The sequence below is a fragment of the Phyllobates terribilis genome, unplaced genomic scaffold, assembly GCF_046119375.1.
Source record: "Phyllobates terribilis strain yellow unplaced genomic scaffold, ASM4611937v1 Scaffold_9__5_contigs__length_417890890, whole genome shotgun sequence".
In the NCBI taxonomy this organism is placed as follows: Eukaryota; Metazoa; Chordata; class Amphibia; order Anura; family Dendrobatidae; genus Phyllobates; species Phyllobates terribilis.
The window spans coordinates 111,111,545-111,136,125 of NW_027362769.1; the positions used below are offsets into that span (position 1 = coordinate 111,111,545).

Genomic DNA, 24,581 nt, shown 5'->3' on the forward strand with positions numbered 1-24,581 from the left:
TCACAATACGTTATCAAGGATGAATAATACATGGGAGTCAACACCCCAAAAAATGTACAATATTCTGCAAACCTTTTTTTTTACTAGTAGAATCAATGGTGATATATGCAACTGTATAGGTGTACAAATGTATATGCATGGGGCACGTGGTACGTGTTTGGCGGCACTCTTCATGAAAGCAAAGCCACACCGTGATGTGAAATGACCCTAATAGATATCACCCAAATTACTGACAGTCTTTCTATAGCACCAGTGCTTGTCCCTGTGATATTATTGAAAAATCTGCCCCATTATTTGCAGGGGATTCGCTCTTATTATCACATCCCGTGTTAGTAGAAATTATAACGTAAAATTGATTTGATGTTTTTAGCGTGTTATTATTCTTCCCTTTTCATCAGATGGCAGAATTAATTGATTTTTTTTCATCATTCATATGGGAAAATGGTCAGGAAACTCATTTACTCTACAGTATTTGAATTAGAACACCAGGGTGGGGGTTTGACAGATGGAGCTCTCCAGTCACACAGCTCCAAATACCTCTGTAATAGAATCAACTGTCCTTACTAGAAAGGTGGAGAAGAAAAAATGGAGCAGGATTGGTGAGGGCTGAGCTGTTCCACATGGGGTGCTAATCTGCATGCAGAACGCAGATTGGTGACTAAAGGTAACCTGACAGCAGTCTAAAAATTGGGACAGATTTATAATAACAGGAGCTGAAACAGCGGAATGTAAAGTAACTGCCAGAAAACAGAGCTCTGCTTAATCTAAAAGCTAAAACTATGAAAGAATATATATGGATGACTATATGGATGACTAGCCCGAGGAAGGTCCCCAGTGGCTATTCCCTACCTCACTCCCCTGGACTGACAGGTTTCTCTTGATGTATACAGATAGGGAGGAACCTGTTAGTCAAGGAAATCAGGGCAGGGAGAGGCTGCCGGGGACCTTCTTCAGACTAGTCACGAAAGAGGCATGGTCCTTGGACCAATTTTCTAAATATGTTTTCTCTGAAGAGCCGCATTATCTCCAAGAAAATCATACAGGGTTGAAATAACACAGCTGAACTCTGATTTATGCACTCATGGTGAATCAGATGAAAGGTTCTCTTTAAGGGGAATCTGAAAATTAGATCCCTATCTAAAGGCTTGTTTATAAAAGCCATTTTATGCTTATTAAATCCACATCTTTCTTGTAGTATTTAGTTGAGAAATTGTTGAGAAATCCATTTCTGAAATTTTAATTGCAAGTGGAGTGAGCAGACATTGCAGTTGCAGCTCACACGCCTGTCTTCTTATTTTCCCGCCCTTTTCCATTCTTGAGTCTTTGACTGACAGGGCACTCTTCCCTCTTTCCCTGGCCCAAGATTCTATGCAGGCGCCAAATAAAACCTGGACTCGTCTAAACAGAGATGGTATAAGTAGATTTAAAGGTGTCGGTAATTCCACGCTCCTCCGTTTGTACAGATGATTCAGAACCAGTTCTTGTATTGTGGATTTATTATTAACAAAGCTAAAAACAAAGCTAAAATCAATTGATTTTAGCTTTGTTAATAGTAAATCCACAATACAAGAACTGGATTCTGGATTCTGAATCATCTGTACAAACGGAAGAGTGCGGAATTACCGACACATTTAAATCTACTTATTGCATCTCGAACCTCCAAGGTTTGGTGTCTCCTGCAGCCCTCTTAAACGTCTGATACATGAGTAGTGCATGTCACAACCCTGCAATGTAAGCACACTTATGCTTTTATACATTATCGGTTACTTTGGTAACAGCACTATTGCACCCCTATTTTATCCTTTTGTAGAATTAAACAGAGATGGTGGCGCATGCGCAGATCAGTAGCCAGAGCCAGCCAATAGATCTGCGCATACGCCACTCCCTTTTTGAGACAAAAAGGAGGGAATGATTTGTGCAGAATCACTGCCTGGGGTCGTATCATTAGAGGGGGTGACGCATGCGCAGATCATTAGGCTGGCTCCCACAAAGGCATCACAACCTTACTGAGCGTGCGCAGCCCCATCTGATGAGACAATACCAGTCAATGATCTGGCGCCTGTGTAGAATCTTGGGCAGGAGACTGAAAGCTGGGAAATGGAGACAGGCATAAAAGCTGGAAGTGCAGTGTCCGCCCACCTTGATATTTGCAATTAAATATATGTAACCTAATGAGTTGACTAAAATTAAGTCCAAGTGGGTGTTATTAGATATTTTCACTGGGGGAGTGTACTTCTGCCTCCTTCATGATAGTGACCAATCATAAACAAGCAGCAACATAGAAGTGCAGAAAGATCTGTGATGATGTCATCAGGGTCACATGACCCAAGTTCACAGGTCCTGCCAGCCAGAGTGTGCAGCCTCAATAAGCCCTGAAGATATCACAGTACAGGAGTGAGGGGCTATTAACTCCCCGTGTCCAGCGTTGAGTCTCTGCCGTTGCTCCCAGTGTCTGTTATTGTCTGCAGCAATAACATCATGTCAATGGCACAGCAGCCAATCACTGAGCTCAGTGGCTCAACCAGAGCTGACGGCACAAAACAACTAGAATCATAGAATGTTAGAGTTGGAGGGGACCTCCAGGGTCATCTGGTCCAACCCCCTGCTCAATGCAGGAGTCACTAAACCATCTCAGACAGATGTCGTCCAGCCTCTGTATGAAGACTTCCATTGAAGGAGAACTCACCACCTCTCGCGGCAGTCTTTTCCACTTATTGATCACCCATTAATTATATTATAGGAAGCTAGTAAAGTAGATAATCTGTTCACATTTCAATCTTTTATTGTGTTGGAGGAATAAACGGAAAATATTCTCCGTCGTTTATGGGGTTTTTTTACAATGGGAATCAATGGACGACATATGGCACTGTATGCCTGTACCGCTTACATCTGACTTATATGTTGGAGAATATTTCTGTGTATACCTCCGACAAATTGAAAAGTTGAAATATGAAGAGATACTCTACTTTGTTAGGCTCCTATAATGTAGTTAAACACGTAGTCAGATTAGATATCTAGAGTAATAATAACTTACCCGAATGGAATAGCCCCGAGCAAACACTGTACATACAAGGAATGCTATAAGATTTTAGCTCTGAAGCCTGCAAAATTGTGAATGCAGCTCTACACTATCTTACAGGGTGTAACTTAGGAACTGTAAAAGTATAGGTAATGCAATCTATTTACAAAGTTACTGAACTTAATGTGTATTAATTCAACATGAAAAATAGTGGTAATGAACAAAACATGCTTCAACTCCCTGTACCGCCCCATTAACTTGGTCTCACTATTAAATATTATATTTATTGCATAGATCTTAAGAATAAAGAATATTCTCAATTTACATGCTTTAAAAATTATCTAATGAAGATTCAAGACATTTACAGTGCCTTGTGAAAGTATTTGGCCCCCTTGAACTTTTCTACCTTTTGCCACATTTCTGGCTTCAAACATAAAGATATAAAATTCAAATTTTTTGGGAAGAATCAACAACAAGTGGGACACAATCGTGAAGTGGAACGAAATTTATTGGATATTTTAAACTTTTTTTAAAAATTAACAACTGAAAAGTGGGGCGTGCAATATTATTCGGCCCCTTTACTTTCAGTGCAGCAAACTCACTCAAGAGGTTCAGTGAGGATCTCTGAATGATCCAATGTTGTCCTAAATGACTGGTAATGATAAATAGAATCCACCTGTGTGTAATCAGGTCTCCGTATAAATGCATCTGCTCTGTGATAGTCTCAGGGTTCTGTTTCAAGTGCAGAGAGCATCATGAAGACCATGGAACACACCAGGCAGGTCCGAGATACTGTTGTGGCAAAGTTTTAAGCCGGATTTGGATACAAAAAAATTTCCCAATTTTAAAAATCTCAAGGAGCACTGTGCATGCGATCATATTGAAATGGAAAGAGTATCAGACCACTGAAAATCTACCAAGACCCGGCCGTCCCTGTAAACTTTCATCTCGAACAAGGAGAAGACTGATCAGAGATGCAGCCAAAAGGCCCATGATCACTCTGGATGAACTTCAGAGATCTACAGCTTAGGTGGGAGAGTCTGTCCATAGGACAACAATCAGTCGTACACTGCACAAATCTGGCCTTTAAGGAAGAGTGGCAAGAAGAAAGCCATTTCTCAAAGATATCCATAAAAAGTCATGTTTGAAGCTTGCCACAAGCCACCTGGGAGACACACCAAACATCAAACTTTTTGGCCACAATGCAAAAGGATATGTTTGGCGTAAAAGCAACACAGCTCATCACCCTCAAAATACCATCCCCACTGTCAAACATGGTGGTGGCAGCATCATGGTTTGGGCCTGCTTTTCTTCAGCAGGGACAGGAAAGATGGTTAAAATTGATGGGAAGATGGACGGAGCCAAATACAGGACCATTCTAGAAGAAAACCTGTTGGAGTCTGCAAAAGACCTGAGACTGGGACGCAGATTTATCTTCCAACAAGACTATGATCCCAAACATAAAGCAAAATCTACAATGGAATGGTTCAATAATAAACATATCTAGGTGTTAGAATGGCCAAGTCAAAGTCCAGATCTGAATCCAATCGAGAATCTGTGGAAAGAGCTGAAAACTGCTGTTCACAAACGCCCTCCATCCAACCTCACTGAGTTCGAGCTGTTTTGCAAGGAAGAATGGGCAAGAATTTCAGCCTCTCGATGTGCAAAACGTATAGAGACATACCCCAAGCAACTTGCAGCTGTAATCGCAGCAAAAGGTGGCGCTACAAAGTATTAACTCAAGGGGGCCGAATAATATTGCACGTCCCACTTTTCAGTTTTTAATTTTTTTAAAAAGTTTAAAATATCCAATAAATTTTGTTCCACTTCACAACTGTGTCCCACTTGTTGTTGATTCTTCCCCAAAAAATTATAATTTTATATCTTTATGTTTGAAGCCAGAAATGTGGCAAAAGGTAGAAAAGTTCAAGGGGGCCAAATACTTTCACAAGGCACTGTACTTATGTAATAGGTCACCACGTGATGTGAAGCAATCTGTCTCAAATCCACTCTTTAAGGGGGTTGTCCACATACTGGTTGTGACTCAACCCTCCAAAAATAGCCATAAATACCAAGACAGTGTCAAGACAGCACCAGAAAGTGGACACATGTGAGGATCGGAAAAAAATCAGAACAGGAGCTGCAGGAGATGAGTGAGGGTGAGAATGACTTTCATTTTTTCTAACCTATCTGAACTCTTTTAAAAATATTTTTTATCTCCTGGACAACCGCTTTAGAGAGCCGAGTGGACATGCATGCTCAGTAACTTTCCTCAAAGCAAGGTCTCTGCATAGATCTACTGAGCACTGCACAGCAGCCAATAAAAATGGTTATTTGTCCCATTTGGGATTTAAGAAGGGACTATATAGTCAGCTGCCGGAGGGGGAAGAAGACTGATTTTCTTTAAAAAAAAATAATGAAAAGTCTATGCTAAATATTTCAGGACATTTGGTATGAAAAAAAATTAATTGGATAACCCACATTACTAACCTATCTGTACTCTTACATTACTGGTTATTACCTAGTGCACATCTGAACTACAACCTACTATCTGCTAGCACTTTCCCAATGGTGGCAAGTGAAAATATAACATCCTGTAGCTTATCTACGAGCGTTCTGGGGGTACGGATTGAAGAGGTTCCAAAAATGTTGGGTGTGAATTTATCTCTTAATACATAATTGTAAACATATCATACAATATCAGCTATAAATATCAACCAAGTAAGGCTCTTTTCACGTCTACTTAGGCACACATGAAACAGACAAATGGAATTCATATGCCAAAGTCAACCACGGCATCAGTTATGCAAACGCAAGCAGAGGGGCCCATATGGTAATATGATTATTAGATAGGACAAAAAAAGTCATGCATGCAAATCTTTTTCTTCCATTCTAAAATCCAGAATCCAGATGGACTGCATGATAGTCAGCGTTTACATAACTGATGACACGGATCACTTTTAAACATGAATTCTGCTTTTATGTTCCTACAATAGAAGGAACAAACAGAATGTGCCAACATCCGGACATGTGAACAGAGCCTAAGAAATCCAATAAGGGGTTCCATGAATCCACTAGGACAGGCACAGGTTTTACACCTTTGGCTTAAAACAGTATTTCTGAATTTTACAAAGCCAAGTACCCAGTCCTTATATGTTGCATCTAAGTGCCCCTAAGGGCTTGATCACATGGCCGTCGATTCTCATGTGGGACAGTCGGGCCGATTATCAGAGTGTGATTCGAGTATCACCTTAGCGTGATCCAATTCTCTTGCATGATAAAACAGCAGCACAAGTGTGGAGAAGATGGAAAACATAATTTCTCCATCTTCTCCATTGTTTGTATCAGCGGTAATCGGACTGCACTCGACTTTGTATGGGTGTGCATGATCAGATTATCGGATGCATGCTAAGCATGCTATGATTGTTTTCTCATCCTAAAATCGGTAAGAGAGAAAAATCGCAGATCTGCACTGCTCCATAGTATAACACTGGCCGAGTGCTATCCAATAAAACATTGCATAGGACTCAACCATGTTATAAGCTTGTGTGAGTGAGTCCTAAGGCTGAGACGCACATTACCAGCACAGCACGAGGAGAGTGAGAACCCTCTAGAGCGCAGTCTCCAACCTGTACCTCTGTTGGCTGTAGTTTTGTTTTGCAACAGCTGAAAGGTCAAAAATTAGGACCGGTGCCCAAGAGACACAAAGTATAAACTGGAGAATGCATATCGCAGGTTGTCAGATTCGGGCTTGGAGCAGTAATGGTCAACCCGCCATATTGTGGGGACACAAATCTTAATCTGTTGTTAGCAATATACATATGGAGTGAAAATTGACCACAGATTAAGGCAAATACTAAACGCCCATGAACAAATACCAGAGCACCCATATCTCATCATTATGTTGGGGGAAAACAGCTGAAACATGCAACTGAAGACCGATAGGGCCTAGGGTCGCATGTCAGGTGGTTACCCTTTGGACAACACTGCCTTACTGGATAAATAAAGGGCAATTTATTCAAGATGTTTATATAAAATATTCCAAGAAAAAATGTGGCCTCCCTAAAAAGATCTACACTTTTCATCGGTTTGGCGATATTTAGGAGGTGATATTTATTATGAACACTTTTTCATTGATACGCTTTGTAATAACTGTCCTCTCCTTGTAAGGTAGACCGATTTATGTTTCTTTACATTTACTTTACCTCCGGTCTAGTTCCAGACTTCAAATGATATCCAAACACAAGTTCTAAGTTCACCATCCTCTCTTCATCTTCATTCTCAAATGCAAGATCCTGAAACATAAATGAGATAAATGAAATCAGTCCAAGTAGAACTTCTTTCTAAAGATCTCCAGCATCCACCCTCCGTGAGTTTTCGAGCGGCTGCAGGGGGACCGGCTCAGAAGTGTTTCTGTTCCTTCGCTGACATCGCCGCCGGGGATAGATGCCTCCCACACACACGAATACTGGCAACAATGGCTTCAAACTCCTGGTGTTTGTATGATGCTCTGCAAGTTCCAGTCATTCAAGCTGCATTTTGCATTCAGGAACTTAAGGAATTACTCAAAAGTATCCATCACAAAAGCCCAGCTGGCTCCCGCTCCATGTAAATGGACTGACATGACTAATTTACTAGTGAAATAAATGATTTACTTGCAGCATTCTAAAAAGTGAATTGTTTGATCAACAGGCAGTTTTTATGTCTCTGGTCCCTGAATAAATGTCATTTACCTGTATTAATGAGAACCTGTCACAGTAGGCATATGGAAAATCTACGGGCACAGAGGCCTGACTACCAGACCCAAACCTGAGCTCATATTGATTCAGGTCTTTTATGGAAATGAAAAACTTTGTAGGTCTGTGTACTGAAGAAAAAAAACACAATAATGGATAAAAGCATAAACAAAACTATGATAGATGTGAAATAAAAGGGCTTGTATGTGATTTACTTGATTAGGGCTAAATGCAATGCAATGTACAATCAATGGACCCTTTTTATCTAATACAAGTGGTTGTTTCAAATCATACATTTAGGGGTATGACAAATATGGGTCTGACTGATGGGATCTATATCTATCTAGAAAACAGAGCCATGTTGTGCACCACTCCCGTATACTCAGCTCTTTCCATTTATTTGTATGTGTTCCAAAAATTGGGTAGTTCCATTAAAAGACTATGAGACTTCCGGCTATAGCGGGGGAACCGAGCAGGAATGTGCATGCTCTATACCACTCCATTTAAACAGGGCGGGAAAAAATAACCTGGTTCTCCAAATCTTTGGTGGCCCAGACGTCAGTCATGCACCAATCAGACCTGTAGATAGCTGATAAGTTTAGTTTATGGGAAACCCCTTTAATGGTACACTCAGGTCAAAACTAATGGACTTAGTCCATGTTCCGAAAAGCAATAATGAAGCTTTTTTTTCTGCTCTGATAATTGCATTTTTGCTAGTTCTTTTTGTTGCTTTTCCCCCCTTTTAGATGACTTTTTGGTGCAGATTTGAAGCAGTGTGTTTTTAAAAGTTGGGATTCCGCATGTAAAAGCGCAACAAATTTTTTTTTACATGCCTTTTTTCAGGCTCCCCAAAGAAGACTATAGAGGAAAATGCACCAAAAATACACAGCTCAACAGCATCTTTAAGTACACAGTCGATATGAGTTTTTATGAAATCACATTTACTTTGCTTATTCTGTTAAAAGCAGTGGATTTCCTGCAAGTAAAAAAATACAGTGGAAAAAACAGTGTTTACACCATGTGTGAACATGGTCATAGGCCTGATGCAGGACCTGAGAGGTGATGGAGGATCATACTCAGCATAACTCTAACTCTAGTCCCCGACTGTCTGACAAGGAAAAATGCAAAGTACTACATCTGGGCAATAAAAATGAAAAAAGCATATACAGAATGGGAGGAATAGAGCTAAGCAACAGTACATGTGAAAAAGACTTAGGTATACTAATAGATCATAGACTGAACATGAGTCAACAGTGTGATGCAGCAGCAATAAAGGCAAATATAATTCTGGGGTGTATTAACAGAAGCATACAGTCTAGATCACGTGAAGTCATTATCGGTCTTTACTCCTCTTTGGTCAGACCTCATCTGGAATACTGTGTACAGTTTTGGGCACCACATTTTAAAAAAGACATAGACAAACTGGAACAAGTTCAGAGAAGAGCGACCAGAATGGTGACTGGTCTGCAAACCATGTCCTATGAGGAACGGTTGCAGGATTTGGGAATGTTTAGCTTGCAAAAAAGAAGACTGAGAGGAGACTTAATAGCTGTCTACAAATATGTCAAGGGCTGTCACATTGTAGAAGGATCATCTTTATTCTCATTTGCACAGGGAAAGACTAGAAGCAACGGGATGAAACTAAATGGGAGGAGACACAGATTAGATATTAGAAAAAACTTTTTGACAGTTAGGGTGATTAATGAGTGGAACAGGCTGCCACGAGAGGTGGTGAGTTCCCCTTCAATGGACGTCTTCAAACAGAGGCTGGACAGACATCTGTCTGAGATGATTTAGTGAATCCTGCTTTGAGCAGGGGGTTGGACCAGATGACCCAGGAGGTCCCTTCCAACTCTACCATTCTATGATTCTAAGTCTCCCATGCGGCTCGGTCCCCGGCGACTTCTCCCATCCCATTGCCCTGGATTGACAGGTCTCTCCCTGCGTGCATGAATAGGGAGAGACCTATCACCCAAGGGCAACGGGCAGGGAGAAGCCGCTCGGGAACCGCTTGTCCAACTAGTCTCCCAAGTGGCTCGATCCCCGGCGGCTTCTCCCCTCTCACTGCCCTGGGTTGACAGGTCTCTCCCTGCGTGCATGAATAGGGAGAGACCTATCACCCAAGGGCAGCGGGCAGGGAGAAGTCTCCAGGGAACCACATGTCCGACTAGTCTCCCATGCTGACCGGTCCCCGGCATTCAGCTATGTTTTTCTATGAAACACGTCAGCGTTTCGGAGTTAAACATATATGGCTAAAATCATGCAGGTACGATTTGATACATGCTTCTTGTGGATCGGGCCCATGGATATATTATCTCTAATAATAAATGTAAATCTTATCCCAATGTACTAGTAAGGAATAAATGACAAATTCAGCTCCGCTACATGTACATGCAACTTTTTCCTAGATCATTTGTTATAGATTCGCCTGAGAATAAATGCTCTGAAGCCAGCAGACAAACTATGAATAAGATTTCATTGACAAATGGCCCCACACAGGCGCACAACAGTCAAATAGTTTCTTGGCACAGTTTTCCAAGATTTTCATCCATAGATAGTCTGTAGTTGGCAGAGTCTGCAGCAGCTGATCTTAATCGTCACTGCTAGCGGATGTGAATAGAGAATGGATAGCACGCAGCTTTTTCTGCCTGTATCATAGAGTTAATTTAGTTTCAACAAAGGATTTCTGGTCCTCTAAGTCACCGGTTAAGAATTTCATTTCAGAACGCACAGCAAGTCCTGTTATGTATATAAACTGAGACATATTTGAAGAAGGGTTTTAGTGACTGTTCGCTTTGCTGAATTTTTTTGTGTTTATTTCGGAATTTAGCGGACCTCTAATTCAATGTAATGGATACCTGAGTTCTACGTATGTGTGTTTCATGTTGTGCCTATCATGTACCACTGTATCTTAATATATTTTCTCATTCATTTGTATATTTTCTTACAGGAAAATCCCACTTAATTTAGATGATCCCACCATTGGTGATGAGGAATTAGGAGAATCAGTAAATACACATTAGAGAAATATTGCCGAAAACCCACTCATTTTGGATGATCCTGGTGACCATGAATTTACAGTATATGGGGGCCTGCCAACTTTTGTAACAGATGATGTTGAGACCACAGTATTGGACATGTGTCCAAACCGCCACCAGAGATATCTACAAGCTACTTACTCCCCTTTCTGTATTACAGTTACTTGCAATCTCGCCTTACATGCAAGTATATTAGAGGACTGGGTGATATACGTGTGTTCAGCCAACAGCTACCTATGATGTATGGGAATCTTAATATTTCCCATACACAGTTGATAAAAGTTGGCTAAACCCGAGGTCAGATCGGACAACCATATGATATGTCTTTTAACTCTTCCCTGGGGGACAGAAATTCTGATCTTTTTGTTTTCAGAGTAGATAATACACTGGCAGAGGAGTTAGGCGGCGTCTTTCTCCTCTATCACGAGCAGAGGGCCCATGTGTATGGGGAGTCGGGAGAGATAACTTTCTCCCTAATGAAATTTTTGAAGACATGGTCAACTTAAGATACCCTTTAATAATCTTTAGCAGCATTCAATGGCTTAACTTGGGTCACAAACCCCTCTATTTTGGTAATGACAGGGGATGGTAGCACACAAATGTGTTGTCATTTCCTGACATGTCTCTAGTAGAAGACTCCTGAAAAAAATAACAATAGGATACTGGATATAAAGGTGTCCGCTAACAAATAGCTGATCCACAATGAGATCGCATAAATATCAACAGATCCAGTTAAAGTTTAGGAACATCTAGCACAAATCTAAGGTGCATGAGGACCTCCTAAGTGGAAATACTGCAAAAAGTTAGTTTAATGTCAACATGCCCTATCCTACAGCACCCATAGAAGTCTAAAAACACATCCTGTTCTTGTTTTCCCACACGCATATGAGAATAAACTTGTATTAAAGTATTACCTTCATTAATGGAGGGAAATGAAAGAGAGCCAGGTAATCATATGCCAATTTTTCAATTGCAGCCTGCAAAACAAAATAATAATATAATTACTTATGTCTAGGAAAATACATTTTCTATGTTTTCAAGAAAGACTTGCTAGCAAGAAATATTAGGGTGGATCTCATTTATATGCAGTTGAGTATGGTTGCAATTAACCTCAGGACATATTTAAGACCACTTATGGATCAGATCTTTTGGAGGAGGAATTAACAAATAGATGTGTGGGTACAAACCAATAAAGAATGAGAACATAGACTATAATAATACTCCTGCTAACCAATTCACATGAAACCAAGTTAAAGAAGCACTCCTCCCATCAAAGTTTTTATCCTCTTAATATATTGCAATCATCATATTACATAGCCCAGTGTACTGACAATTGCTCATTTTGCCTTTCTACCCAGTTAATTCTTCTCTCTTCTCTATGTAGAAATAGGAAGTCTGTTTTCTCTGCATTTATCATTCCCCTCTTCAACTCCTGATCCAGCCGCTCCCTCCTCCCCGTCAGGGACTTTTGCAGTGATGACTCATGCAGGGAAAATTGACCTCCTGTTTCTACATAGAGGTTAGAAGGATTCAGCTAGTCAGTTTTAAATCACATGATGTAATGAATCTAATGGAAAAGAGAAGAATTAGCTAGGTAGAAAGGTAAAATGAGCAATTGTAAGTACAGAGTGCTATATAATATGAAGATTGCGATATATTAAGAGGATAAAAACTTTTGATGTGAGGAGAGTTTCTTTAATGATAATCTTTTGCTCTACTGGAGTTATTCTCTATTCCAGTTTGGCCATGGCTCTTACAGCATACTATTTCCCAAGGATACAGACTATGATGAACCTCCATTATGACCACTACTAATGTGTTTCTATAACGGCATTTTGCACACACCTTCATATGGATGATATGACCTTTGGACACTATGCCCATATCTTTCAGATCGTTTTCCTCCAGTAAGAGCAATCTCTTTCCGGTAATGTGGTGCTCTTTAAATAGAAAAGGATAAATGTTCTGCGAAATGGAGTTGTCATCTACAAATGAAAGAGAAATATGAAAGGAAGCCGAGCGACACACAGAGAAGAAACAATAAAATTGGTAAATGACTTCATAGACTCACCGGTTTTCACCAACTGCTGTACCCAGAAAGACTGTGAAAAGACAGGAAAAATACAGTATCGGATAATAGAATTATCATTTGTTGTGTAAACATTTCTGGTCATTTGATTGGCTCTTTTGGTCCTCCACATGGTAGACTTCTACTCCATAAACAGGTTAGTTTTTGCTTATAACTATAAGAGGTGCAAGTGACCTCAGGCAGATACAAGTCATGGCTGGAAATTGCACTTGGGGCAAGAGAGGGCAGAACACAAACTTGTAGGAAAGGGTATTAGGGATTTGGCTTCTTGAAAGTGCTAAAATGTGGAGCAAAAGGATGTAGGGGTCACCTGCTTCCTGCAGAAGAGTATGCGTCCATTCTCCATCTTTTACAAGCTCAGGTTTTCTGATGTACTCATGAACCATTTGTATTGTATTTGGTGCCTGTGTTTCGCTACTCAACATTTTCTGATTCAACATTTACAGACTATTTAGGATCTCAAGGCAAAGATTCTGTTTAATGGGCTATGTAATAAAATAAAGCTATGGCTTTGACCTTTACATCAATGGGACTGGGGTTGAGAGGAAAGTCGGGACGTCCCCCATAGTTGGGTTGGTCCCTACAGGCTAAAGCTGACTGTACACCGTAGAAAGCTCTCAGCAGAATGCTTGCTCAGTTGACAGCTCTCTTGCCAAACCCCCAGATACATATGACCCACATGTGTTTTCATAAGGGAGATAGGAGAATGTCACTACCAGATAAAAGTGCACTTGAATTGAAACAGAAGAAGTCAGGGGAGAGTTGGGAGGCCTCCATAAACATTAGATGGTCGGACGGTCCCACTGATATTGGTGGATTCAGACAACTTTCATCTAATGTGTATGGGAGCCTTAAGAACAACTCTGTCTAAAGCTAGGAAGCAAAGATAATTACAAAATTACCCATATTCAATATTTGCAAAATTTGAATCATCGATCTTTATTCATTAGTGAATATTAATTCCTACTTATAATGACATAACGCTAAAAATGGCTAAAAATTTGGCAAAATTTCACAAATCACTTGACTCATCTGTAACATCAGAGTTGTAAATCTCTTCAGAAACAAGCTTTTCTCAACAAAAAGACACATCGAAAAGTTAAAATAAACAAATATATCAGGTTACATACAGTATATACAGAATGATATTGGACAATGGGAAGACGGCAGAAGAGCTGAGACCGGAGACTATGATTGTAATTAGAAAATACTACAACCAGGACCTTTATTATCCTGCTACCTAGGATGCTGACACCAATATTGGCAGTCATATTAGGTATGATAGCTCAATTTTATAGTTTTTTTATTCCAACCAAAGCACAGGCCCCTTGTACCCTTCACACCTGAAGCCAAGGACTACTTCCATGAACCCGTACAGCTTTCTAACCGTATCCTGCCTTGAGCCTGTGGAAAATGCCATTGCAAAGGCGAGTCGCACTGGCAACTAACCTATAATTACTGTCACACTGTAAAACCAATTTCCGCAGATGGTGTGCCTCCGAGGCAGTCAAAATAGCTTGCTACTAGAAACTCCACTGCAACAACCCCCTGATTAAAAATTGCTAACAAGTGACTTTCCACTGATTTCAGATCAGTTATTTCTTTTTTTTTTCTCGGTATTGATCTAAATTATTTGAATATAGGAAGGTTTATTTATTTATTTTTTTGCTACAACCTAACGAAATGTCCAAAAATATTTTAACAGATTTATCAAATATGGTAACTGTTTTATCACCATACAAGGCTGTATATAAATATTTCCTCCATTTCACCCTATTATTTCATATTTAAAACACTATTTTTCAATTATTGATGCAGTTACTTAAAGGGGTTTTCCAACGAACAATGTACCTTTTAATTAATGCATCTTGGAATAAAAATAAGCTCCACAATTGGAGATTAAAAATAATGTTCCTGTGCTGAGATAATCGAGATAATCTTATAAATGTGCCCCTGCTGTGTACTGTGTAATGGCCGTGTCTGACCGTGCAGGAACATGGTCTGATCATACCACAGCTCCTGGGCAGGGGGGGAAGCAAAAGAGTATACAGACATTACAGCAGGGGATCACAGCTGATTCTTTTTGTGAGTAAAACATTTCACTGCCTGTTTTTAAGCAATATTTTACCTGAAAGAATCAGCTGTGATCCTATACTGTCCTGTCTGTATACTCCTTTGCTTCCTCCCCTGCCCAGGAGCTGTGGTATAATCAGACCATGTTCCAGCACGGTCAGACACAGTCATTACACAGTACACAGCGGGGCACATTTATAAGATTATCTCAGCACAGGAACATTATTTTTAAAAATATCAAACTGTGAATCGTATCATTATTCAAAGATCTATTGATTAAAAATGTTGATTAAAATTAACTTTGTTCATGGGAAAAAAGGCCACTTCTAGACGTCCGTTTTTCACGTATATGTGTTCAATACAGAATTTTTAAAGATTACGTGAAAAATCACTGATGTCTGAATGAGGCTTCAGATTTCAATTTTGGACCCAAAGACAGCCCAGCATGCACCAAATGTATAAGGGAGTGTGCACTTTTGTTCATTTTACTAATATGGAGTAAATATTTTTAATAAATTTGTCATAAGATTGTCATATGAAGCATCTGTTTTAATAAACGTCTCCATATCTTTTAACTTAGCTTACCACATCTTCCTCAGTCCATGAATAAATATCAAAGGAGGGCAGCAGCTGCAGGAAAAGGAGAAAAAAAGAACAATAAGTTTAATATTTCTGGATTAATATTCCCTATCGATATCACAGCCTTCATTACAAAATGGTGTTATTGAATTACATGTCCTTAGACTTTGGTTCACAATAGTAAATTGCATGGTTGAGCTCCATTCTTCTCCACTAGACCAGTGTTCCCCAACTCCAGTCCTCCAGTCCAACAGGCCATGTTTTCATGATTTCCTCAGTATTGCTCAGGTGATAACTTCAACACCTGCACAGGCAATAATTCCATCACCTGGGCAATACTAAGGAAATCCTGAAAACAAGACCTGTTGGTGAGCCTCGAGGATCGGAGTATGGGAACACTGCACTAGATAAACCAGAAAGTCTCAGAAAGTTTCCCTAGCTTGGAGTATCTTTCTTTTCTTTCTTGAATCAGATAATTTTTATTAAACAAAACCACTTTACATACAGTTTTCCTTTTTCCAATAACATGTTACGGTTCTGGGTGGTGGAACCTCTGTGCTGCGGTGCAAGGAGGGACCAGAGGGGCGTAACTAAGTATCTACTCGGCCTGACCAAGGTCGCACGGCGGCTCAGTCGACTCCGTGAACCAGGGAGGGACCGAGCAGAGGGAGAAGGTGCCACTCTGGGACCGACCTTGTATGAGAGCATGTGACTCCCACGGGTCAGAAGGCAGGAACTGACCGGTACAGCGGATGAGCACGGCAGGCAGGCTGACGGGTGGTCCGGGTAGACAAGCAGGCTGATTCGGCTGATAGCCAGACGGGTGCTCCGGGTAGGCAAGCTGGCGGGCACAACGGGAAACTGGCAGGTGCTTCCAGGTAAACAGGCAATCGGGCACGGCCGGTAACAGGCAGGTGCTTCCAGGTAAGCAGGCAAGCGGGCACGGCAGGTATCAGGAAGGTGCTTCCAGGTAAGCAGGCTGGAGGGCACGGCAGGTAACAGGCAGGTGCTTCCAGGTAAGCGGGAGGGCAGAGCCCATAGACAGACGGGCGGACTGGACTGTAGGCAGACTGTCGGGCAAGATAGTAGTCAGACTGGCGGACTGGACTGAAGAACAGACTGGCGGACAGGACTGACTTGCAGAGGGACCTGATGGTTGAAGCAAAGTAGGAAACACAGAGCAACAACCTTGCACGGGCACATCCATATTGGAGGAGGTGCCTTTTATAGAGAAAGTCCTCTGGCCATTGGCCGGGGACTTTTTAGGACGGCGCGCGTGGCCCCTTTAAGAGGGAGGGAGCGCGCCCTAAGCACAGAACCAGGGAAGCTGTGTGCACCAGCAGCTGGAGCAGGGAGGCCTGAAGACGCCAGAGCAGGACCACGGCGGTAAGGGGGACGGCTTCTCTGCCTGGCAGGGGGCAGAGACGCCGATGCTACAGTACCCCCCCCTTTACGCCCCCTCTATTTTAGGCCAGCAAGAAATTCTTTAAGAAGAAGAGGGGCATGGATGTTCTCCCTGGGTTCCCAAGTCCTCTCCTCCGGGCCAAACCCCTTCCAATCCACCAAAGAAAAGTTTTTTCCTCTTACCCTTTTGGTGGCCAAAATGTTCTCTACCTCATAGACATCCTCAGCGGAGACTGGAGCTGGAGTGGTACCTGGATCATCAGAAAAAGAATTAAGAACAACTGCTTTGAGGAGAGATACGTGGAAGGAGTTGGGAATCCGTAAGGTGGCCGGGAGTTTTAGCTTGTAAGCCACGGGATTGATTTGCTTGAGAACCTCAAACGGGCCGATGAACCGCGGACCCAACTTATACGATGGTATTTTGAGCAGAGCATGTTTGGAGGAGAGCCAGACCCTGTCTCCCGGACAGAAATGAGGCGGATCCAGACGTCTCTTATCGGCATGTTTCTTCATAAGCTCAGAGGACTGAAGAAGAGCAGATCTAGTGTCTTCCCAAATAGTAGAAAATTTGCTGACCAGAGACTCCACGGCAGGATTGTCCACAGAAGCGGAGATGGGAAACGGAATCCGGGGGTGTTGACCGTAGACCACAAAGAATGGGGATTTGGAAGAAGACTCACTCTCATGGTTGCTATAGGAGAACTTGGCCCATGGTAGGAGCTCAACCCAATCGTTATGGTGAGCATTGACGAAATGCCGGAGAAAGCTGGTAAGGACCTGGTTGATACGTTCCACTTGACCATTGGACTGAGGATGATAAGCAGAGGAGAAATCCAGGGTGACATCCAGCAGCTTACACGTAGCTCTCCAGAAGCGCAAAGTGAACTGGACCCCGCGATCAGACACAATGTGGAGGGGTAGGCCGTGGAGACGAAAGATGTGATGGATGAAGTCCTTAGCCAGCACAGATGCGGACGGGAGACCAGGCAGAGGGATGAAGTGGGCCATTTTAGAAAAGCGGTCACCAACCACTCAAATGACAGTACAACCGGCAGAAACAGGGAGATCCGTAATAAAGTCCATAGCAATGTGTTGCCACGGAGCGGAAGGTACGGGTAGAGGCAGGAGACGGCCGGCGGGAAGATGCCTGGGAGCTTTGTTACGGGCACAGGAGGAACAAGCCGTGACGAAATCCGCAACATGCTTGCGTAGAGAAGGCCACCAGTAATGCCGGGCGATGAGTCGGAAGGTCTTCCTCTGGCCTGCATGGCCGGCTAGTTTGGATGAATGACCCCAGAGAAGAACCTTCTTACGATCCTGAACAGCTACAAAAGTCTTACCGGGTGGAAGACAAGACAGGCCAAACGGGGCCACAGTCATTACTCTGGAGGGGTCGATGATATGCAGAGGCTCCTCCTCTTGGTCGGAGGACAGGAATGAGCGGGATAGAGCGTCGGCTTTAATGTTCTTGTCCGCAGGGCGGTAATGTAGAGTAAAGCAGAATCGAGCAAAGAACAGAGACCACCGGGCCTGATGCGGATTGAGTCTTTGAGCGTTTTGTAAATAGGCCAGGCTTTTGTGGTCTGTGTAGATGATCACTGGGTGCAGAGCCCCGTCCAGCAGGTAACGCCACTCCTCCAGTGCCAATTTGATGGCAAGCAGCTCACGATCTCCTATGGAGTAGTTGCGCTCGGATGAGGAGAAGAACTTGGAGAAGAAGCTGCAGGTTACCATTCTCCCGGACGGGGAGATCTGGGTGAGCACCGCTCCGGAGGAGGAAGCATCAACCTCCAGGAAGAACTGGTTGTAGCAATCCGGACAGTGCAGCACAGGGCGGAGGAGAAAGCTTGTTTTAGGGAGACAAAGGCCTCCTCCGCTTCGGAAGTCCATTCTTTGGGATTTGCTCCCTTACGGGTGAGCGCGGAGATGGGAGCGGTCTGGGAGGAGAAATGAGGGATGAAGAGGCGGTAATAATTTGCGAAGCCCAGGAATCGCTGAATCGCCTTCAACCCCTCCGGTCAGGGCCATTTTAAGACGGCAGAAACCTTCTCGGGGTCCATCCGAAGACCGGTCTCGGAGATAATATATCCCAGGAAAGGAAGGGAAGTCTGCTCGAAGAGACATTTCTCGAATTTTGCGTAGAGACGATTCCGCCGGAGCCATAGCAGAACCTGACGAACATTCCTCCAGTGTGTGGGTAGATCCGGAGAGAAGACCAAGATATCGTCCAGGTACACCACTACGCAAGAATACAAGAGATCACGGAAGATGTCGTTAACCAGACGGCTGGGGCATTACAGAGACCAAAGGGCATCATGTGGTATTCATAGTGACCCTCCCGGTTGTTGAATACCGTCTTCCACTCGTCTCCCTGACGGATCCGGACCAAATTGTACGCCCCACGAAGATCGAGCTTGGTGAAGATCCTCGCGCCTTTAAGGCGGTCGAACAGCTCAGAGATGAGAGGCAGGGGGTACTTATTCTTGATGATAATCTGCTTAAGACCCCTGTAGTCGATACACGGCCGTAGCGAGCCGTCTTTCTTTTTAATGAAGAGGAATCCTGCTCCAGCCGGGGAAGTAGATTTCTGAATGAATCCCCTGGCAAGATTCTCCTCAATGTACTCAGACATGGCCCGGGTCTCAGCCAGCGACAAGGGGTAGATACGCCCACGGGGAGGAGAAGCATCGGGTACCAGGTCGATTGGGCAATCATACGGCCTATGAGGTGGTAGTGTCTCAGCTTCCTTCTTGTCGAAGACGTCGGCATAGGACCAGTAGGGTGCCGGCAGACCAGGTAGATTAGCTGAAGTAGACGGAGGTCAAGCCGGACGAACCTGAACCAGGCAGGTCTCATGGCAATCCTGCCCCCAACGGTGCACCTCAGCAGATCGCCAATTCAGGACGGGTTCATGTTTCTGTAGCCAGGGTAGAGCTAACAAAAGGGAGTGAGAGAGTCCGGATAGCACATGAAAGGAGATCCTCTCCGAGTGCAGTATTCCCACCTGAAGGGCTACAGGCTCTGTGACGAGCAAGATGGCCTCCGGAAGGAGTCTCCCATCCACGGAAGCGACTGCCAATGGTTCGGCCAGTCGTTTGGTAGGAATCTGATACCGCCCACAAGGGCCTGAGAAATGAGATTCCCAGCGGCTCCGGAATCCAGGTGGGCGGTCTCAAAGAAGCGAGTCTCACCACTGGAAATAGAAACAGATAGAGTCAAGGATGGAGAGGATTTACTCTTGCCTAGGACGACCTCTCCGAGCGATCCTAGACACTGGAGTTTCGCGGCTTCACCGGGCAGGAACGGATAAGATGCTCCTTACTGCCACAGTAGAAGCAGCTCCCCTCGGCTTGGTGCGTCTCTTGGTGAGACTTGACCATCTTGGTCTGGTCAATTTGCATGGGTTCGGGCGAGCGTGCCCGGGGAATTGCTGGTTGCGAGATAGGTTTTTGGAATACAGGAGCGAGACGAGGAAATCTTCTCTCCCGGGTAGTCTCCTTAACTCGTTCCAAGAAACGGATGTCAATCCGGGTAGCTAGTGACACCAGGTCGTCCAGGGTGGAAGGAATGTCCTGACCGGCTATCTCGTCCTTGATCCATCCGGAAAGACCCTCCCAGAAGGTGGACAAAAGGGCCTAGTTGTTCCAAGCAAGCTCAGATGCGAGAGTGGGGAAATGTATGGCATACTGGCCCACGGTGAGACTCCCTTGGCGGAGACGGAGAAGAGAGGAGGCAGTAAAAGTCTTTCGTCCGGGCTCATCGAAGACCCTCCAGAAGGCAGTGAGGAAAGCCGGAAGATCGGACACCAGGGGATCCCCTCTCTCCCATAGAGGGTTTAGCCATGCCAATGATTCCCCGGTGAGGTGAGACATGATGAACGCCACCTTGGCCCGGTCGGAGGGAAACTGATGTGCCAGGAGTTCAAAGTGCAGCGTGCGCTGGTTTAGAAAACCCCGACATAAGACGGGGTCACCACCAAAACGTGGAAGCGCAGAGAGCCAGGGGCCAGGGCCGGATGCCATGGAACTAGTAGGCTGAGGTGCCACCGGAGCAGGTGCCGCTCGGCTCGAGACGGACACAGGTGGGATGGACAGCGTGTCCAGGTGGGAGTTGACAGACCGCAGGTAGGTCAGGATAGTTTCCTGTTGGGATCTCTGACGAGAAACCTCCTGGTACAGGTCAGAAAGTGAAGGAGCCTGGGGGCCACCGGGTTCCATGGCCCCTGCAAACTGTTACGGTTCCGGGTGGTGGAACCTCGGTGCTGTGGTGCAAGGAGGGACCAGAGGAGCGTAACTAAGTATTTACTCGGCCTGACCAAGGTCGCACGGCGGCTCAGTCGACTCCGTGAACCAGGGAGGGACCGAGCAGAGGGACCAGGTGCCACTCTGGGACTGACCTTGTATGAAAGCAGGTGACTCCCATGGGTCAGAAGGCAGGAACTGACCGGTACAGCGGATGAGCACGGCAGGCAGGCTGACGGGTGGTCCGGGTAGACAAGCAGGCTGATTCGGCTGATAGCCAGACGGGTGCTCCGGGTAGGCAAGCTGGCGGGCACAACGGGAAACTGGCAGGTGCTTCCAGGTAAGCAGGCACGCAGGTAACAAGCAGATGCTTCCAGATAAGCAGGCAAGCGGGCACGGCAGGTAACAGGAAGGTGCTTCCAAGTAAGCAGGCTGGCGGGCATGGCAGGTAACAGGCAGGTGCTTCCAGGTAAGCGGGAGGGCAGAGCCCATAGACAGACTGGCGGACTGGACTGTAGGCAGACTGTCGGCAAGATAGTAGTCAGACTGGCGGACTGGACTTAAGAACAGACTGGCGGACAGGACTGACTTGCAGAGGGACCCGAGGGCTGAAGCAAAGTAAGAAACACAGAGCAACAACCTTGCACAGGCACCTCCATATTGGAGGAGGTGCCTTTTATAGAGAAAGTCCTCTGGCCATTGGCCGGGGACTTTTTAGGACGGCGCACACGGCCCCTTTAAGAGGGAGGGAGCGCGCGCCCTAAGCACAGTGCCAGGGAAGCTGCGTGCACCAGCAGTAGCGGAAGGGAGGCCTGAAGACGCCGGAGCAGGACCGCGGCGGTAAGGGGAGCGGCGTTTCTGCCTGGCAGGGGGCAGAGACGCCGATGCTACATAACATAAGATATTAACCTAGTCCTTCTTTATAATTTTTTCCCTATCCCCTTGCCCCTTGATCTTTGGATACATGAGCATCACCTTTTATTTTCCCAATTTCTTTTCTCCCCTCTTGATTTATTTCATACATGCGGTAGCTACATTTTTTTCTGTTTTTTTATTTTTGATAAAACATCACTGTATTTTACATGGTACATGAGCATGGTTCGTATGAAGCTGAAATGCATTGTATGGATGCTTTTTATATGTAGTATATCACAAATTATATAGGCAGCATGCTGGCTCAGTGGTTAGCACTGTTGCTTTGCAGCGCTGGGGTCCTGGGTTCAAATCCCACCAAGGACAACATCTGCAAGGAGTTTGTATGAAGCTGAAATGCATTGTAAGGATGCTTTTTATATGTAGTGTTTGTGTGGGTTTCTCCAATTTCCTCCCATACTCCAAAAACACATACTCATAGGAAATTTAGATTGTGAGCCCCAATGGGGACGGGGATGATAATGTCTGTAAAGCGCTGTGGAATATGATGGTACTATATTAGCAAGTATAATAATAATAACTAAATAAAAAATAAAAATCAAACACATCAGTCACTCCACCCTTGTTCTCTATTCATAGGTAAAGCAGAGATGCCCTTGTTGGAGGGACATCGCTGATGGAGGGCTACAGTTATTAGCCCTTAGGGATGCATGAAGCCTACATTGATGTTGTGTCCATTATATCAACAACCCTTAAAAGTGAGTGTGCATTTTATTGCCACTTACTTATGCCATCCATCGGTCTACACTCAGATGGCCGCCTTTCATTCTTGCTCTTTCTTCTACTTACAACTTATTTTACTGCATTTACATGTATCTCAATTTACTTTGCTTTGTGCTAAAGAAATTTAAAAAAATTAATAAACTACTGAAGACATTACTCAGAATATGTCATCAAAATAAAATTCTAGCGGGAAATGATCTGCTTTGTAAAAATGGCCATTTACGATACACAATTTACTTCTTTCATTGTCTCTTTTGTTTCTCAACAAGATGATGTTGTTAATCTAATAATCCATGGTGTAAAGCCGGCCATACACAACAGAAGGATGTCGGCTGAATGATGGTTTAGCTTATCGTTCAGCCGGCAGTCATCTTTGCATCTCTCCCATACACAGAAAACTCGGCGCTCCTGTGTTTTCTATGAGAGAGCCGTTGCTAGATATCACTGATGATGGCGGCTTATCTCCAAGAGATCAAATGAATCGGCAGTCCGAAATCAGACATGCCCAATAGACATCTCCTTCAAAAACAAGTTATCCGGAGCTCCCATACTTATTAGAGTGCCGGCCAGACCCGCCAATATCGGCTTTTTATGTGACCATTAGTCTGATGTGTATGGGGGAACTTTTGACTAAAGCGCAGATGAGAATTATGCACAAAATTAAATTTTATATACCATTTATTTATCGTAACTAGAGATGAGCAAACCTGAACGTAAAAGTTTGACTTTCATACCGGATAGTTAGTGTCCTGTACTAAACGCTAAACATGAACTTTCCCTGGAAGTCCGTTGCAATGTTCGGCGTTCCGGGGTAAAGTCTGGGAGGAGAGAGAGAGAGAGAGATTTTTTTTTCCAGATCCAAAGTTCAGGTCTCCACTGTTTTCAATGGGGTTTGGGTTCTGGTTCAAGTTCGGGTACCTGAATAAAGATTGGGTCGACTGCCAGAACTCAAACTTCCACAGGTCCGCTCATCCCTAATTGTAATTTCTCCAAGGAGTGTGGTCATGGCCTATTACAATAGGATGAGATTCAGCTACCACACAACTGTCTAAAATGCATTCGTCATACCAGTAGAAATGTGAACAAGAGTTTTCCACCACAGGGCAAACTTTCAGCAAGATACTAATAACTGTTACGAATTTTTCTACTAACCAGTTTCAGTGGTTGTCATGTGTCCGCATGTATGCAATTGGTATATTGGAAATCATGTGCCGACTAGCTTCTCATCTGCTTTAGAGTGGTGTATGAGCGAATAGCCTTTCTATGGACCTGAACCCCCACTGATCTGCCCTATCTACATATTAAAAAACAGAATAAACGTAGGTGCGCTTTTTATAGAACGGCTTGTGTGTTGCAGTCCAAAGTCTATGGGGAAGACTGGTGAACATCCCAACATGGGGTCCCCTATCGTTTATAAGAGGTCTATGGAGTCGGAATCGTGGAGTCGGTGTACATTTTGGTGGGGTCGGAGTCAGCATAAAATGGACCGACTCCGACTCCTAAAATATATAATAAATTAGTACAGTAGTTCAATGCAGGATGTGCTGTAAATTTTTCCATAAGAATTTGGGAAAGTTATGAAATGTCCTATAAATGTCTGTTCTGTTCCTGATCTAAGGATCTCGGCTTTTAGTTGAGATGAATCTGTTCTGCCATGCTGTGGAGTTGGAGTAGTAGTTGGATTTGGAGTCGTAGTTGGAGTCAGAAGTCAGGGAAATTGAGGAGTCGGAGTCGCTGGTTTGGCTT

General features: G+C 43.8%; 1 protein-coding gene across 2 annotated transcripts in view; it reads right to left on the reverse strand.

Annotated features, from left to right (window-relative positions):
- The window catches only part of MAP3K20 (mitogen-activated protein kinase kinase kinase 20), a 187,435-nt gene that overhangs the window by 29,027 nt on the left and 133,827 nt on the right, over positions 1-24,581 (reverse strand). For both annotated transcript variants that reach the window (XM_073646928.1, XM_073646929.1), the window contains exons 12-16: positions 15,541-15,585; positions 12,865-12,895; positions 12,639-12,778; positions 11,708-11,770; positions 7,225-7,314 (exon numbers count right to left, since the gene is read on the reverse strand). In XM_073646928.1, the coding sequence (XP_073503029.1) occupies positions 7,225-7,314; positions 11,708-11,770; positions 12,639-12,778; positions 12,865-12,895; positions 15,541-15,585 (369 nt within the window). The remainder of the gene's footprint in view (positions 1-7,224; positions 7,315-11,707; positions 11,771-12,638; positions 12,779-12,864; positions 12,896-15,540; positions 15,586-24,581) is intronic.